The sequence below is a fragment of the Mytilus edulis genome, chromosome 7 (assembly GCF_963676685.1).
Source record: "Mytilus edulis chromosome 7, xbMytEdul2.2, whole genome shotgun sequence".
NCBI lineage: Eukaryota > Metazoa > Mollusca > Bivalvia > Mytilida > Mytilidae > Mytilus > Mytilus edulis.
Window position 1 is genome coordinate 33,489,322 of NC_092350.1, and position 19,622 is coordinate 33,508,943.

The 19,622-nt window shown below is 35.9% G+C and overlaps 1 protein-coding gene across 1 annotated transcript in view; it reads left to right on the forward strand.

Annotated features, from left to right (window-relative positions):
* LOC139481292 (peptidylglycine alpha-amidating monooxygenase-like) overlaps positions 1-19,622 on the forward strand; it is a gene marked incomplete in the record, with an annotated part of 42,288 nt that overhangs the window by 13,470 nt on the left and 9,196 nt on the right. The window contains 3 exon segments of the mRNA XM_071264481.1: positions 730-833; positions 2,913-2,970; positions 3,546-3,639. Coding sequence (XP_071120582.1) covers positions 730-833; positions 2,913-2,970; positions 3,546-3,639 — 256 coding nt within the window.

Here is a 19,622-nt window from a genome sequence, read left to right on the forward strand (position 1 = left end):
ATGTGTTACATTTTAGTGTTATGTCGTTGTTCTCCTCTTATATTTAATGCGTTTCCCTCGGTTTTAGTTTGTTATCCCGATTTTGTTTTTTGTCCATGGATTTATGAGTTTTGAACAGCGGTATACTACTGTTGCCTTTATTTATATTATAGTTCGTTTCTGTATGTGTTACATTTTAACGTTGCGTCGTTTGTTTTCTCTTATTTTTTAGTGTAAATTCACATTGCGATAAGACGTGTCACGGTAGTTGTCTATCCCAAATTCATGTATTTGGTTTTGATGTTATATTTGTTATTCTCGTGGGATTTTGTCTGTTGCTTGGTCCGTTTCTGTGTGTGTTACATTGTAGTGTTGTGTCGTTGTTCTCCCCTTATATTTAATGCGTTTCCCTCAGTTTTAGTTTGTTACCCCGATTTTGTTTTTTGTCCATGGATTTATGAGTTTGAACATCGGTATACTACTGTTGCCTTTATTTATAAAAACCGAAGGAAGTTTTGCACATAAGCGGCATAACAATTTAAACAATAATTTTATAAATACTCCAAATTTTAAAGCAAAGTTTTTTTAAATTATTTTTTTAAATTAGTTTGAAATAATATGTTGGGTTACATTTAAAACTGTATGTTTCTTTTTTATATTTTAAATTATTCATACCATCGTCAACGATAAAACATTTTTGAATTGTGTGTCAGCTCGGCTATTAAAATCATTATCTGCATTTTTTCGTAGTATCAGGTGTGAGGGAGATACCATATATAACAGCTCATTATGGAGAGAATGGACAAGAAGTTTATAAAATGAAACTATCATACCCATCTATCAAGATATATGAAGTAGGTAGTACTTTGTTTTTATTATCAGAAATATGATACGTTTGACACTTCTTTGTCGTTACGTGTAAACATTTAAATATTCAAACTACCGAATTCCCAAGAAAAATTCTAAAATGAAAGTACTTGATCAAAGGGCAAAATTAGAACCTCATTACTCTTCCAAAATATTATTATAAAACAGCAGTACAACATAAAAGTTGTTAGACATACAGTTAATTTCTTTCAAGAGCTAAGAAAACAACATTTAGACATATTTAAAGACGATTTTAACTTGAAGATTAAACTTAACAAAACTAGCCTGCTATAATCAAAGCAGGCCAGGAACCCATGAAATGACAAGGAGAAAGCAATATTCAAGGAGGAACGTCATGTATTTCAGATGATTTCGCTCATTGTTGAAGCCAGTACGATGACCTATTATTGTTAATTTCAATTTCATTTGTTCCATGGTGGAAAGTTGTATTATTGGCAATCATATATTATCTTCTTATTTTAATATTAATATATGCAAACTGGTATGGACATATAAAAAATGTTTCCAAAAAAACATAAAAGAGATGAAGAAATGAAATTGCTAATATGCACGTATTGAAAATCCTTACTTAGGTATAAATCTCACCCTTTATCTAGATGGTTATTATAAAAATAGCAAATTATCCGTAATACAGTTTCCATAGGGTACCTGTTATAATTGCGCTAGTAACTATTTTGGCCATTCCTACTCTCGAAATTACATAAGTATATTTATGTTGAATTTGTGTTTCAACAATAGTTTAAAATGGACAAGGGGTCTTTTAAAACTATATTTATTGGTGAGATTCTGAATATTTTCTTACAGGTGTGGATACGGAATCTCATTTCTATCCTACTTCGATCTTTAAAAGGGTTAAATGTTATACAATGCTCTCCAACTTCGTTCTTTGGTTGGCCTTTCTGATATTTTTTATTTTAGCGTCATTGATGAGTCTTTTGAAGACGACACGCGCGTCTGGTGCAATTATAAAATTTCAATCATGGTATCTATGATGAGTTTATTTAATGATATATCGTTGTTAAAAAAATAGTCTAAATTAGTGAAAATAGAATATTTTCTTTTTGATAAATTTAGATTAATATAAGTATTTGTTCCGGACCATACCAGTATATGGACCAGATGCGTATACTCATATGGTCCGACCATACGCGTATGGTCCGACCGTACGCATATGGTCGGACCATATGAGTATAATACTCGTTTAGTTATTACCGGGCCGAACCATATGAGTATTTTGACCATATAGGTATTTTGTTTTAATTACATTTAAAAGTTTCAATATAAAAAATTTATCTAAAAAATCAATGATGGTTACATGACAGTGTTTTATTTTTATAATTCAAATACTACGTAAAAGATAAACATTGATGCCATAGTTAGTTTTCATCTCTATTTACATTCTTGTATGTAGGCTTGGGGTGACATTTTCTTCCACACAGTATCATAGCTTTTGCATTTTTGCAAATTAAATAAACTATGTTACTTTCCAGTGCCTTCAAGTCTTGTTTAACAGTTCAAGAAATTTTTATTTTTTTTAAAGTCACTCGTAATAAAAAAAAATCGGTAATGACCATCGGTTAATACCATTGGTATAAAATGTCTTTATCATAGTTTTCGCATAGTAAAATAAAATAAAATTAACTATGTGAAACTTCTAATTCATATTTAGCTATTATAATATAATAATAAAATCATCTCTATTATAGCGGCTTTTTAATTAGCTGTCACACCATATGAATAGTTTACTAGTTTAAAAAGTAAACTGTAACAGAGTGTAACAGAGCGTTAATGACCCCGACCATACGCGTATGGTCGGACCATATGAGTATATACCCATATGGTCATGACCATACGCGTATGGTCCAAATACTCATATGGTCCGGAACATATTTATTTATTAAGGTCCATATTTTACAATACTAACGTTTTTTAAGACTTGCTACATTTTGTATATATATATGTATAACGATGTTTTGTTTAAATGAATTGCATTCCGATGGTATCTTTATACGTCTTTAAATGTAATATTTAATCTTTTTTTGAAGCCCGACCAATATTTTTGCTACACAAGATATTTAGAAGAACTTGATGAAGTTTATGTCTGTAAGTATTCGATCAATAAATGAGGTAATAATATTAAATTTCGAGAATATATTTGAATAAAATGTCGAGAATATGTTGGAATTAAGTGTCGAGAATATGTTGGAATTAAGTGTCGAGAATATATTGGAAAATGACAAAAATGATTGATTGTTGCTTAAAAAAAATACATATTATTAAAGACATGACGAAATAAATCTTAAGTTACGATACATTAAATATTCTTATCTTTTAAAATTAATTATAAAGATGCTTGCGACGTTCATTTTGAAAATAACCAGGTATATACAAGAATAGTTTTGAAAGCCAAAATAATGACCTTTCTCTAGTAAATGATTCAAACATCAAATGGCCTTCCTCGAGTACATGCTTCAAACAGTCTGCTGCCCACTTTACTTAAAGGATTGCAAACTTAGTTTGGATTTAGATAGTAAAAGAATGTTGACGTTTTCTTTATATTGTCCATATTAAAATTAATACTTAGAGATCACGTTTTGTCAGAGTTTACATTCACATAAACTCCCAATTTGCAAGTATGGACCTCAAACATTTTAATATAAATGTTTTATACTTTTCAGTAAGCACATTGATTGAAATAAATCATGAATATGTACATCATGCAGCTTTAAGTTTTTGTGAAGAACTTGAAGATTATGCAAGTCATCGACCATGGTAAGGACATTTTGAAATGCAAATATGTATACAATTAACAAAACAGTTTTTATTAATTACTTTAAAAAATTATATATCAGTAGAGTAGTGGTTTGTTACACCCCTCCCCAATATCATACATGGGCATGACTCATTAACGGCAGATGTCTTTATTTGGGGTGTATAATATGATGGGGTTTATAGATTTAAGGAATATAATTACCACGTTATAAACACCTGTTGGGGGTTATAATTTTCATGTCATCAAAGTCCGTTGGTTCAAAATACATTTACCTGTGTTTTCTTCTTCTATTAATAGATGTAATCATAAAAATGATTACTATATATAGAAATCAGTCTTTCGTGTTATTTTTTTATCTATGCAATTGATGTAAAATGTCAAACGTTCTTTCAAAAGAAATTAAGAGGGTGAGTAAAATATCAATGAAAAAAAAAAAGTTTTCCCCTTCAATATTTTTTTACATTGTTTTGTCTTTATTATTTTTTCTTTTCTAAACTGTGAATTGTAAAATATTTTTTCGCCCCCAATTTAATTATAATAAACATTTTGAAAAATATTTTCCCCCCGTGTTTTTTTTTCTTTGTTTTTATTTTATTTCTTTAGCCGTGGATTATAAAATATCATATGTTGAATATTGTTTTTATTTCGCCCCCAATTTATTATTGTGAAAAAAACTATCTCGCCCCCAAATTTATTATTGTTTAAATCTAATTCTTTGTAGGTTCGCTTTCTATCGGATGAAAAAATTAAAGAAATCCACCCCATGATAGTTTGGTCGTTTGCAAACCGTGAGGCACGAAAGGGGCATTGGATGACATACGCCATTGATGCCGATCGATTCAGGCGACGTATTTTTACAATGGAGAAGATATGTACCCCAATTTTATCCCAAGACCACAGACAAAGGGTGTATAAAAACTTACGATCTTCAGATATTATAACCCCCAATTCGTAGATTTTCAGCCCCCTAGCACCTGTTCTCTCAGATCATTATAAATACACGTCTGGAATTGTTCAGGGTATCAGAATAAGAAATACAATCCAATCGTCAACATGCAGGAAGAGCACAGACAGTCCTTAAAGAGAAATTACGTGCAATTGGTAAAAGAAACACCAACAGATCTTGTTGTTGATCATTTGTACCAGAATGGGATCCTGACAGATGAGATGAGGGAAGAAATTTTACAGAATTCAAACTCTTATTCGAAAACTAGACAACTCATTACAACACTTCAGAGAAGGGGCCCAAGGGCATTTGAATGTTTTTGTACAGCACTGACTGATGAAGGCAAGTCAAGTTTAGTACATCTTTTGAAAGAGTCAAAGATTAAATCAGAAGTATCAAAAGATAGAGCCATGTTACCTATAGGAGGAGATATATTTGTCGTCGTCAATGAATGGCGTGACAAGGTGTTGATTCACATCCGTAAATACGAAAAGAATTCAGCAGACGTGTATGTTCCTACAAAAAAGGGAATCGCACTGGATCTGAACCAATGGCAGCTATTAGAAATGTATGTTAACGAAATCGAAGAGGCTATAAGTCAGATGATTGATGACGTTACAGGGGTTCCTGAAATGACTTTTCATCTTGGTAGAGGTGTGTACGTTTCTGTTAACAAAACGTACCCAACAGTTGATGTCAGACAACGCTGGAAGATACCTGAAACCAATCAGATAGTTTCAACAAAGAAGGGCATTTCTCTCACATATGACAAGTGGGAAGCGTTGAAAGGGACATTTCCTGACGTCAGAGAGACTGTTCCTGAAATAGAAACTACGACCCCTTGTATTTTATCAGAAGACCATCAAAACCAAGAAGGGATGCTCATGTGTTCAAACTGTAACCCATTTGCCGAACCTTTATGAAGGACGAGGTATAAAAGCGTTAAACCTGTCTGAGTGATCCATTGCGTCTCCTGTTGGTTCAGAACACAACATGAATTCAAGAGAAATATCGTTCGAGTCTGTAGAACGAAACGAACCTTTAATGCTTAATATGGGGCGTAAAATGCCTTCTCAGTTAAGTTTGGCGTCCAACATTTCCTCCATGTATGAAAAATATGCAATGCATTTAGACGTGATTAAATGGACTGGTGTCGTTGTACTTGTTGCTCTGATGTCATCAAGTTTAGCTGTAACCAGTGAAATGTCCCGGAGAGTATCCAATAACCAGACAGACTGTAAAAGGATTTCGATAGATCATACGAACAGAAATATGATGATGATAAACAATAGGACATGTAGATATTTTGAACAGTTTGATCTCCCGGGAAACTATAAAGTCACTGTATGTTCAATCAGAAAACAAGTCTGGGTGGATGTTAAACATTTTAAAAAGTGCGGTATACAGTTCAACCCTAAACAATGGAAATATTGGCAGAGATTGAAACCAAATATAAACAGTGCTATGAAAAGAGCTGGTGAAGAACTAAGACAAAAGACATGATAAATTTGATTGATTATGATTATTTATGTATTTTTTTATATTATAATAAATAAATTTTGAAAAAAAAGATCAAATGTTTTGTATTTATTGAAACTGTTACGAAAGCTTTGTTTCATTCGGTATAAAAGACAACTGCAGTCACAAAAAAAACGGAAATCTGCAACCGGAAATTACGAAAAAAACAAAATCGTTATAAATAACAGGTTCACATAAAGTGTATTATTCGATATGAGTTCGTTAAACTACGAGGACTATTTGCAAAAAATATGGCATGACCCTAAACATGCTGCTGCCTTTACGGGTTCTGACAAATTATATAACATAGTGAAACAAGAAGGAAAAATTAAAATAGGAAGGCACAAAATAAAGCAATGGCTACAAGACCAGGACACCTATAGTCTATCACGAAATAATGTACACAAATTTAAAAAAAGTCGATATGTTGTGGATACAATAGATAGTCTCTGGGAAATGGACTTAGCCCAACTAGATAAATTCCAAACCTTCAACTCGGGAAACAAATTCTTATTATTTGTTATTGATTGTTTTTCAAAGTTTCTATGGATACAACCAATTGTGGATAAAACCCACACCAGTGTACTAAATGCCTTGAAAACAATTATGAGTGGAAAAAGGAAGCCTACCTCCATTCGATCAGACTTAGGAAAAGAATTTAAAAACCAATACGTACGGAAGTATCTTTCGAGCCAGGGGGTAAACACGTATTATTCTCTTAACGATACGAAATGTGCAATTGTCGAGAGAAGCATTCGAACTGTTAAGTCGATTTTATTCAGGTATTTCAGACACAACCAAACGTATAAATACGTAAATGTCCTACAAGATATGGTCAAGGGGTATAACGCAAGACCGCATCGTACACTTGGTGGTTTCTCACCGGTTGATGTGACTAAACGCAATGCAGATGAAGTTCGTTTAAGTGCGTATCTTGCCCGAAATCCTAAGAAAAGGGAAAAGAAAGTTATTAAAAAAACAGAGATCAAAAGAAGGAAAAAAAGCTTTAGGTATAAAATAAATGATCTTGTCCGACTTACATTCAAAAGTCATCCATTTCAACGTGGCTATCTACAGAAATGGACAGAGGAGATATTCAAGATTTCTCGTCGGTATTTTCGACAAAATCTTAGTCTGTATAAGGTCGTTGACCTTCAAAATGACGAAATAGAAGGGACCTTCCAAGATAGTGAAGTTCAGAAAGTACGGAAGGATGGCGATACCATATGGAAAATAGAAAAAGTTGTTAAAAGACGACAAAAAAATGGCGTTAAACAGGTATTGGTTCGTTGGCTTGGCTACCCTAAAAAGTTCGACTCATGGGTTCCCGCTTTGGACATCCAGAAGTAAATAAATAACACGACTTCATTTAACACAACGTCATTTTCGTTCAAGATGAGTATACGTATGGTTCTCAAGTCATCCGATGGTTCCGATTTGTTTGAAAAGAACATGGCTCACGACTTCACTGTACAATTGGATAGGCAAATAAATCTTGAAGCATACTGGGTAGTGGCATTGACAGAAATCGATCTCACTTATAAAAGCTCGTCAAAATATATAGACGATGTTTACGTCTATTCAAACATTTGTGAAGAGAGTTTTGTCGGATCTTCTGAGAAACCAATCCTTCGAAAAATTTACATCAGTAAAGACGCAACGGAGGCACATGTTATTAACAAGAAAAAACACTACAGGTCACATATCATCTTTAACACTCCTTATTATGTTCCTGTACGTTTGGGACAATTGAACCAAGTTCACATCTATTTAAAAGACGACAAGGGACAACCGTGTTCAGTTGTCAATTTGGACGCCTGTGTAACACTTCACTTAAAGAAGTATTCCTTTCTGTAGAGATGTCTAAATCTCCTTACATCAGTGATGCATTGGTATGGCAAGAGACCATGAATCAAGCCAAACATTTAAAAAAAAACCACAATAATCAATTAGGAAAGGGTTTTCCTAGACGTTACAGCAGACATCGATTTGTCATTCTGAAGAAAAACTTACCTAAAATTGAAACCAAGGTGGAGCAAATAGCCCCAACAGTGGCAATCGAAGAACGTGCTGCTTCAGAACTGAAACAACAGAAGAACGACAAAGACCCTCACGTCCTACAGGGAAAAAAGGCTAAATCTGACGGTATAAAAGGCAGGAAATCAAAACCAAAAAACAGTAAAGTTGGAAAGCTCAAAGAGGCAACAGGTAAAAAACAGAAAGCTAAAAACAGTGCACCGAGCAAGAAAAAACGGGCTACAAGGAATAAACCTCGGAAAATAGATTTCGAAACTGAACCTTCCATTTTTAATAGAGGAGCAGCAAAGAAATGGCGTATTTAAACGACGAAAATAAAGACATTAGCATTCCGATGGAGTTGGATTTGTTTGAAGAACCAAAAAATCAAGTAGCTATTGATCGGATATTTTTTTCGGAAACTAGGCCAATGTCAAACTTTACTTCGCCAGATGTATCTACAGTAGATTTTTTCGTTTCTGGACAAGGTCCCGAATACATGGATTTAAGACGGAGTAGATTATATGTTCGTGCAAAACTTGTCAAGGCCGATGGAACGGCACTTGACGATACCGATACGTCGAGTATTGTAAATTTGCCTCTTCAAGCTATGTGGACACAAATGGATGTGTATATGAACAATAAACTAGTGTCTTTAAATACGTCAAACTACCCATGGAAAGCCTATATTAACACTATTCTTACCAGTGGGACCGATGAACAGAAATCACAACTTCAGTCACAATTGTTCATGAAAGATTCCGGTGATTTAGCGAATACGGATGGAAAAAACGGAGCTAACACTGGATTGATTCTTCGTCGAGATTTTATCAAGAACAGTAGAGAATTTGAAATGGAGGGACCGCTGTTTGAAGACATATTTTCACTGGATCGCCATTTAATACAAGGCGTCGATTTGTATATAAAACTTTACCGTAGTAGCGACCAGTTTTTTGTCATTTCGGGTGAAGACGCCCCCGCCTACAAGTTACAGTTGTTAGATTGTGTTTATAAGGCATGCAAAATTAAAGTCGATCCTGGCATTATTGTTAACCATATGAAACAGATAGAAACCAAACCAGTCCGTTACTATTTTCAAAGGACAGAAGTGAAACGAAACACTATCAATAAAGACTCAAGGGAGTTTATTTGGGACAATATGTTCAACATCCGCCCAAGTACTCTGGTCTTAGGGTTGATCTCACAAGAAAGCGGAAATGGAACGTACGATACTAACCCTTTCTGTTTCAACCATTACAATGCAACTGATGTAGGACTGTACGTAAACGGAGAGAGCGTTCCAGCGAGACCGTTAAAACTTGACTTTGGGGATAATAGACAGTATGCAACGGCATACGCTAATCTATTTGAGGTCTGTGAAAAAATGAATAGAGACGCAGGACTCACCATTACTAGAGAAGACTATGGAAAAGGGTACACCTTGTATGCTTTTCCATTGGACCCGAAAGGACTTGGAGATGACTATATAAACTTGGTGAAGCATGGGAACGTGAGAGCTGAAATAAAATTCAAGACGGGACTACCCTCTGCTGTCACGTGCATAGCGTTTGGAGTATTCGATTCATTTCTAGAGATAGACCATTCCCGAAACGTTCGCTATATACAGTCATGAATGGGAACGAACTAGAATGTGCTATCCGATCCAATTCGTGTATACAAATGCAGGTGAAAGGAGTATTTGCAAGGAACAATTTACCAACAGGAAAAATACATTACCCCAGTGCCTACATCGTCAACAACCATACGAGTGATCTGCCAGGGGAACATTGGATGGCAATTGTGTTAGAAAGTAAATCACATGGGGTGTTTTTCGACAGTTTTGGAAAACCACCGGAATTCTATGGAGAAGAATTAAAACATTTTCTGAACTGTTACGTGAAACAATACGAGTGTTTTAATGTACAAGTGCAACCAAAGTCGTCTTCTCATTGTGGATTGTTTGTGTTAACTTTTCTCATGTTGAATCTATGTTTTAAATATTCATTAAATAGTATTGTCAATATTTTCGATTCAAACGTTTATGCTAACGACCATTTTGTATTTAATTTTGTCAACACTTATTATAGTTTGTGTCAATAAAATATATCATGCGTCCATCGTGTTAAATTATCTGTCCTGTGTCAAATGCTCTCATACCTTATCCGGACGTCAAGATGACAACTTCTCGCGATATTTTACCTTTTCAAAGTCCTTGCACTTTCATGATATCGGGAGCGACTCAAAGTGGAAAGACTACATTTGTAATGAAATTACTAAGGCAAGCATCTGTCATGTTTAATACCCCACCGGTTCAAATAGTTTACTGTTATACGGAGTTTCAACCCATTTTTGACCAAGCTCAACAAACTATACCCAATTTGTTACTGTACGAGGGCTTCCCCACAAGAAGTGACATTATAGAATGGACCAACCCGGACAAGCACACAGTCCTTGTACTGGATGACATGATGAGATTGATCAGTAAGAGTGACGAGGCTTTACACCTGTCAACCGCGCTATCACATCACAGGAACTGTTCGGTAATTTTCATAACCCAAAATCTGTTTGAAAAAGGAACACATTTCAGATCGATAAGTTTGAATACCCATATTTTTGTACTTATGGCCAATAACAGAGATAAAAAACAACTTCTCGCCTTTGCAAGTCAGGCATTTCCCGGTGAGACGAAATATTTCAAAGAGGCCTATGATAAAGCCATCAGTTATGTTTCAGTTGGGGGATATCTGGTATGCGACTTATCCCCTTATACGGATAAAAAGTACCGCTTGCGTACTTCGATATTTCCAACTGATGACGTCACCATTGTATATGCCCCAAAGAAATAAAACCGGAGACAAGCACACCTACACCACCAGTTCACAAGAAAGATGCCGTCAAGGATCACCTCATACAGTACGTTTCTGAAATTCGTATATGATGCTAACCCTAGACAACAGAAAGTGTTAATTCAGGCAGCTTCGAATGATCAAATCGATATCATATCGGAAATAGCATTAAATATATACAGAGGAAGCTTACCGGTGAACCCCTCTCATATAAGAAAGCTTAGATCTTACATCCTTCACATTCGTTCCTTGTCATCCCGATCGATCACATACACACGGAAAAGGAATATTTTAGTGAGACATCCTACTCTGACTTGCCTTTTGATTAAACCGGTTTTGTCACTTCTAAACGAACAGTAATGGCACAAGAGCTCATACTCGTGTCTAGGGAAAGATACGAACGTCTCATGAATCAACCAGAAACTCACCATCAAACAGACTTGGGTGAAAAGGACAGATTGAAAAACGACCACGACGAAAAACCCATAGCTAACTTTATGCCAATGATAGATCGTTCTTTACCCCAAAAAGTAAAGAAACGCGCGAACGATCTTTACAGATTCGTTTTAGCTCAAGACAACAACCTGTTGAATCATAATGAACAAGGCGAATTATTAGTAAACGGGAAAACAATGACTGGCTCGCACATTGTAGATCTTATTCACCACGTCGTGTCAACACTCCATAGAAAAAAACCAATTGGAAGTTCGGAGTTTCAAGCCATTTTGAGGAAACTGAATGTACCAAAGAGATTATTTGCAGAACGGAGGAAAAAACCTTTAACACAGACGGGAGGCTTATTCGTACAGGGGAAGGGAAGGAGAGACGTCATTCCTGGCATATCACATAAAAAAGAACAGATTCGTTGGATAAAATACTAACTTTATTTTTACAACATATACGATATTTTTTATTCAATAAAATCATCGTGTAATAGTCTTTTTCTTTCTTTTTATATATACCCATAAGGGACGGTATCGTAATTGTCAAGAATAACACGTTTGTCATACGCGAATTTATACTTCTTCTTTTCTTTTCTGCTGAATATTTTTCTCTGGTGAGGTAGTCGACTTATTTTAGTTGGATTAGTTAACGTTTTGCACATGTCCCTGTCCAATATGATCATCTCCCTGACAGCATTAAAGTTAACAATGTTAGAATTTGTAAAATTAAGTGTAAAACCTTTGACTTTACACGTTTCAGTCTTGAGTGTCCGATACGCATAATTTTTCGGTCCACCGGACACAAATTCTACTATATGCCCCTCGTCTGCCGGTATTTCGGAAGTGAGTTCCCCCAAATAATTTCCTAACGACGGTTCAGGTTTTCCCTTCTGGCTTACGTAGATACAGCTATCAGTGTCTGTGTAAAGCACCCTATCATCCAACATGTCTAAAACTTCATACAGTTTTAATCTAGCCCACATCGTTGTGAAAATAGCGATGAAGATGTTGGTCTTTGCATCCACAGGAGGGAACTTAGAGTTTTGTGTCCATTCTAGTTGTATTGTGTCGTTTGAAACAATGTGGAAATTTTCGACTACTTTAGTAGGGTCTGATATGATCTGAAAGAATTTGTCAGCTTCTGCTTCGTGAAAAAATTGGTGTTTTTTCATGAACAGGCGTTGTCCAAATTTCCCCCAGAAACTGTTGAGACACAGTTTGGCAAGACTACGTAAACCTGGATTTACCTTGATGCTGTCGTAATCTAAGTCTATGCCTTCTTTTTCTTTATACAATCGAATGTATTCTCGTTTGTCTTCCTCTGTCTGACAGTGTGGGGGGAAACCACTGGCTTCCTGTTTTATTTTAAGGAACAGCTGGACGTAGTCTGTGAACAATCCTCCGGAATTAGTGTTTTTATCGTACTGTGTATCATCCGGAAAATGCCACACTTCGTACAGTTTTAACACTCGGTACCCTTTTTCTTTCGCTACCATTACTTCAGGTGTAGCATAAGTACCTGTAATACTTCGTTCCTGTTCAGTATGCGTGCATTTACCTTGATATTGTGTATCAGCACATGTTCTACATAGTGGGAAAGTGAGCTTTCCGTGACATCGGTAAGGTAAAACGGCGTGATAAAGGTGTCTGGGTGGTAAAATTTTCACCTTGCATAATCCAAAATATGAACCCAACTCTTCAAAATCTTTAGTAATGATCTCTGGGTGATGCAATGGATAGCGACAGTATTTGTTTGTCCATGGGTATAAAGATGTGAAATCTACGTATTTAATTTTGTCTTCATTTTCAACTTTGTGGTACAGTTTTGTCGTGTCTGTTCGCCCGCCCTGTAAATGAAAAAAAAGATAATAATAATTAAAATGAAGAAAGAAAATAAAAATGGTGACAAAAAGACAAACAATAGAGCAATCAAGATAAATGATTTTTTTTTTCTTATATATTTTTTTTAAATAAGGATGGTATACTTACAAAAAAGGCAAGACGAGGATCAAGACGTTCTTCGATATCCAGATTACCCGCAAATAGTTTCAGTCCCTCGTTTGATTTCAATTGACTAGCGAAATCGTGCTCCCATATCCTGCGATATCTATAGCCAAGTTCTCGTATGGTCTTCTCCCTTTTTTTGGTCACCACATACAGTTCTTCCATCGATTGTTTCGTTAATGATGTTTTCGTTCCGCTTCTTTCACACGGAAAACATTTTTTACAGCCATGCCAAAGACACTGAAACAGAAGATTAAACAGTAAATGACAGTTCACCTTTTGGTAAGAAAAAACGCGTTATTAAGTGACGCCCCCATGGTAACGTTTCCCTCAATACGCGTGTCTAAGTTATCCGTTAAAACGCGTATCAATAATCTGTGCTCTCACGGCGGCGGTGGCGGGCGCGCGGGCGGGCGGGCGGGCGGGCGGGCGGCCTCCCCCCTCCCCCCTCCGTAACAAAGGAAAAACTTACCCCTAAAAATTCAAAGACTTCGTTGGTTTCTTGACAGTACCCATCGACATGAAACTTTGTTCCAGGAATTTTAAACTCCCCTCGATTCAAGGCATGTTGAATAGACATCTTTTCTTCTTTCATCATCCATTCGAGCCATACTATCGAGCTTTTGCTATGATTGTATCTTTTGGTGTATCCCTCTGATGGTACGTGGGCCAGCGGACTTTTGACGAATTTTCGCTGACCAAATTTACTCTGTGGATTTTCGGAGAGAAATGTTTCGGAAGACTTCCAAGTGTCATGATCTAAAACGTCGAATCCTTTCTCTGTAAATGTCATGGGTATCTGGTCGATATCGTCAGTGTCTTGCCTCAATACTTCCACGTCATATTGTTCTTTTAAAAAATTAGTCTTGTAAACACCCATGCACACACTTGCAATGGTCACATAATCTAAAACATCAACCCCTTGTCCGTGTGTGTTTTTCGTTTTCCCCGTTCCTGTCACCTCCAACATCAAATCACGAAATCTTAACACTCCTTCCCTCAAGATCGTCGTGTCACTGCAACAGTATTCTTTCATTTCTTTAGCAAAGTCAAATACTTCGTTTGTTTTCGTTTTGTACCACGACAAAAAATCACTCCTGTCATCTTTACTCATGTAGTCGCAACCGTAATATGTACTGTCCGGGTATGGGCCAATGTAATTTTGGTTTTCCATTGTATTGAAAAAATGAGGAAAGTAGCCTTTTTTCAATTCCTTTAGTCCAAACGCTTTCGGAATTTTCGATAACTTCATGGGTAAAAAGTTCAACGAATCCAAAACTCGGATGTTTAAACCCCGATTTATCGCCATGTACATGATTTTGGATCCATTGAAGATAACGTCTGGGCGAATAGAATTCTTTATCAACCAGTCAATCAGAAAATAATTATCGTAACCAGATCCATTGTGAGACAACACGACTGCGTTTGTGTACTGCTCCGTAAAAACCCGTCTACAGAATGCATCAGTGGCGTGTTCACCGCGAAATATTTTTTCCCTAAAACCATATGTTTTGAAACATGGTTCTTTCTTAAATTCTTTCTTGTCCTTTTTATCACACATCGAGCAGCGAACACCACAAAAGTTACATTTTGGTTCATTAGATATCTGTTTGTCTTTACAGTGGTCACATGCTGTTTGCATACAGATGAAATTCACTTTATGTTCTTTTGAACCACACCAAGATTTGCCGCAGTTTTGACAAAGTGTACACTGATTGCACGCTTCCTCTTTGTCTTTACAATTTTGGCATCTCGAAGTGGATGGTAGATTCCCGTTTTCACATTGTAGGAGTGTGTCTTGTGTCGTTTCACAATCGAAGAATATCATTTGTCTGTCGGTTCTCTCGGTATTGATTGCCCTCTGGTAGCATAAATGTTCTTCGGGTTTATAATCATGGCAACACCCACATTTCCATTCTCCGCATTGGTGAAGTTCGGGTGGGCGTTCCTCTCGGACTAGTACTTTTCTACAAGTTTTACACTCGTATTTTTTACCACATTCCGTGTAAGAAATTCCTTTCTTTGTTATCTTTTCCTCTATGTGCCTTTGAAAACAAGCGATGGATCTACACGTTCTATTGCAAGCCCGACAAGACAAACTGTTCCCTGTCAGAACACAATCCAAACTACAGCATACGGTACAATGCGTTTGGCAAGAATGTTGATCTTTGACACTGTACGGTTTAAGACAGTCTGTACAGAAGTAGCTACAAGAAAAGAAGCCCGATATACTCAATATGGCTGCAAAGTGTCCACAATCGTTCTCTTCAATAAGGTAGAGAAATACCTTTTTTCTGTCCGTTTCTCCTTCACCAACACGAATGAATTTGTTACCTAGTTTTGATGAAATGACTAAAATTTGCAAGTCCACCACCTTTTCAAAGCGTTCTATGTCATTAATGCTACATTGTTTTTCCGTACTGACATCGGCTAATACACAGAGACGTTTCGCAAAATTAATACATTCCTTTCTCCCCTTATCAATTACATGATTGTAGAACCATTTCGGGGTGGTTCTGTGTTTCAGAACTTTATCTACCATACACTCTGTGTCGTCTGACGTCAGTGTTCGCCATTCACTAGGGGATACAACGCGACAGGTTTTCAGGAAGCAAAGTGATATTGCCATAGGCATGCACATTGTGTCACTAGGCCTACTGACAATAGAACGTTTACGTTGTAAACTGTTATCGTCACCCGTCAATTTTGTAATATAAACTCGACCACCACCGGACGGAATATCTATTCGCCCTACCGTAACAGAAAAACTATCGTCTACAGGTAGCTCTTCATTGCTTTGCAAGACTTTGCTTATTTCATCCATCACCGTGGAGGCATCCATTGTATTAAGTTCTTGTAAAGGGACGACGATTGGGTCCGTTAAACCATTATGTTCGATGATAAGTCGGGCAAGACTGTTGTCTTGAGATCCTACACGGACTTGACCGAGAACATCGTCGAATACGTTGTGTAAATCGTCGACTATGTCCGTCAGTTTTTTATTCTGCAACTGATTAGAAAATTTAACTTCATATGTAATGTCTGTAGCCCCATTGTTGGCATAGATGCGTTCTCTTTTCTTGTGAAATGTGTGTGTTGTAGGGTTGTCGTCACCGGCACCATACTGGTCGGAGGGGAAACTTGCTTTTTTAGCTGGAGGTGGTGTGTAAACGTCAGATGAATCGGGAATGGAGAAGGTCCTTTTATTAGAGTTGATAGTCGGTTCTATATGATTTTTGTCAGGAGGAGTGTCATCAAATAAACTCAAGTCAAAATCTTGAATTGTCTCGTGATATAACATGTGAAACTCGTAGTTTTCTTGGTTACTTAACCATTCTCCACATGTCATGCATTTGAAATCCATTGGACTGGTTTGTCTTAAATGAGTTAAGCGGAGTTGAACATACGGATCGTTCTCCAAACCATAGGCTTGAACAAAAATCAGCAGTTGATCAGTGGACGTAAAACAGTTTATGATGTCTGTTAGAATCGGACACCCTTCCATCTGAGAAGAGAAATGTGATACAAAATAAGTTAAAAAAAAATAATGATATAAAAGGGGGGGGGGCAACTAGCTTCAGATTATAGTAGAGGGAATGTTTCTCAAATCCTGCTTATTTATCATTACTATACCAGATACATGTTGCAGTGATGATATATTCGATCAAGTAAGATGTATAACAACAAAAAGGTGGCAATTGAAGTTCATATATACACATATATATTTAGAGGAGATAAGACAAACCACTAGTTCATATTTACATTTTTATTTTTTTTCAATTTCAACATAGATTTTATAACACTAATAATATTATCTTTCCTACTCTCTTTTATCTCTCAAAACACACACACACACAGAGATAGTGTAAACGTCTAACAACCCTCACAGATGAAACCGTGCTTAAAGCAATATATATACATTAAATTTACAAAAGTCAAACGTATAACTGGCTATTAAACTTTGAAATTGTAACACTATCAAAAATAAATTTACAAGTCGTAAAAATCCCGTTAACATTTGATTTGAATTAATTTATTGAGTATTAGACGAGAAAATGGGGTATTGTATTTCACTCATTGTTGTTGACCTTAAAGTAGTTTTTTTTAAATAACTGTAAAAGTGTTTACATGTTACACGGTTGACAAAACGGTATATAGGATTCACACTAAAAATGTAGCCTTATACGAACAGATATTGAAACTGAAAAAAAAATCATAAAAATAAATGATATAAAAACAATATAACTAATACTACATGAAGAAATAAAAACAATAAGTATCAGTTCACACACGGACATTGGGTGTTGAGACGCATCTCAACATCCTACTGTTCGTTGATTCTGACGGATATCGTAACATCCGAAAGTTATCACTGACAGGTGTGTCTACTGGTGTTTCCGGATGCCTTCTTGATGTTCTTGGACGCATCCGGCGTTTGCAATACCATATCAGTAAGGTAAGTACAACCCCGCCCAAGCAGCTCAATAGTTTGTCTGAAATAAAATATAAAAATCATTAGTGAAGAGATTTCAACTTTTGTCACACAAACACACACACACACACACACACACGTTCATGCTATAACTGTTGAGACCATGTAGTAATATCTAAATTGTTTTCTGTTTCTGTTTTTTTTCAAACAATTGACAATTCCAAATATTAAAACTTTCCAATATTTTATTTTAATTTTTTTCATACCTAGCACATCCATAAAAGTTGTTGTTGCTGCTAGGGGAGGGCATTCGTTCTCCTTCACCGGCACTACAACCCTATTACCCCTTGTAGGTAAAACGGGATGGAGGTTCTGGGGTTCTAATGCCTTTCCTTCTTCTTCTTTTTCTTCTTCCTCGTCCGTCCTCACTGAAAAACAATGTGGAAGTCAAAATTAAAAAGAACGATATCAAGTTTATTATTATTATTATATCTGTTGTCAGCTGGTGTATGTACACAGCATTCACGTAACGAAGTCATGTTTGTAAGAATATTTTTTTTATTTTTTTTTGAAACAAAAACAAAAAATGGAACATTTTTCATATTTCGAATGAAATGTGTTAAAAAGGGTTTCACTTGATAATATTTATTTGGGTTCACCATCTAAAAGGCATATTTTAATTTACACAATTTATTTTTATTCGAACAAACTCCTCCCTAATCCTAGTTTCATTTTGATATAATAGTTTATAGCTTCGTGTATAATGTCTGACACATTATATTGCATAGAACGATAGTGCTATATTAACCGGCAGTCTCTGTTACCAATCATTTAACACTGATAATCCTCTTTTATTGCTTTGCGACATTAAATTACTCCTATTAATAAAAAGAGTGTATGAATACTATAGTTTTGGGAAAACAAAGAAATTGACCCCACGTTGACATTATTTTTTTTTCATTTAACATATTCTCTCCCCCATCAATAGTACCCCCCTCCCCCTTTTTATTTCTCTTTTACGATTGTGTTTTATATAGAGTAGATAATATGGTAAATTAATTTGCATATAACTGTGCCTTTTAGTGATACCTTTTTTTAAACAAATATTAAAGTGTCTTTCGAAATAAAACATTTTTATAATAAAGTCTTTGAGTTTCTTTACAGAGTATTCCACCCTTCCCTAATCCGATTCTCTCTTATTGGTTGAAGTTTACATAACTTACCTTCACAATTACGGAGTTCTACGTCTCCTGCCACTTCAATCGTCGTCCCCTTTCCACATTCCACTCTTTTAATGTAGGGAGGAATTTTCACGCACATTCCGGGAAAATTACACTTTAAAAAAGTTGACGATAGTTTTGTGCACCGTGTATGAGACAGGGTGCACAAACTCTCAGTATTTAAAATTATAATTCCAATAAAGACAGTAAAAAAGAAAAAAACGCGTGCAGTCTCCATTACGGTAACTTGATCTGATATGACTAGCGCGGGGTCATCACCTCTAAGAGTTTGAGAAAAAAAAGTTCGAACATAACCACCCCCTCTTGGGATAAAACAAAAGTGGGATGGGGAGGGGGGAAGTGAGAGAGGGGTATTCTGATATTATGATTTTTTCACGACCCTTTTCGGGTCATGATTTTTTTTGTTTTTGTTTGGGTGGGTGTGTATACTATGCGCATCATGTCTTTGTAGCATTATTTTTTTTGACGATTACAGGGGTATGCTGTAATTATCCCCCCATCTAGTCTCGTAACAACGAGAACATAAAAGTAAATAT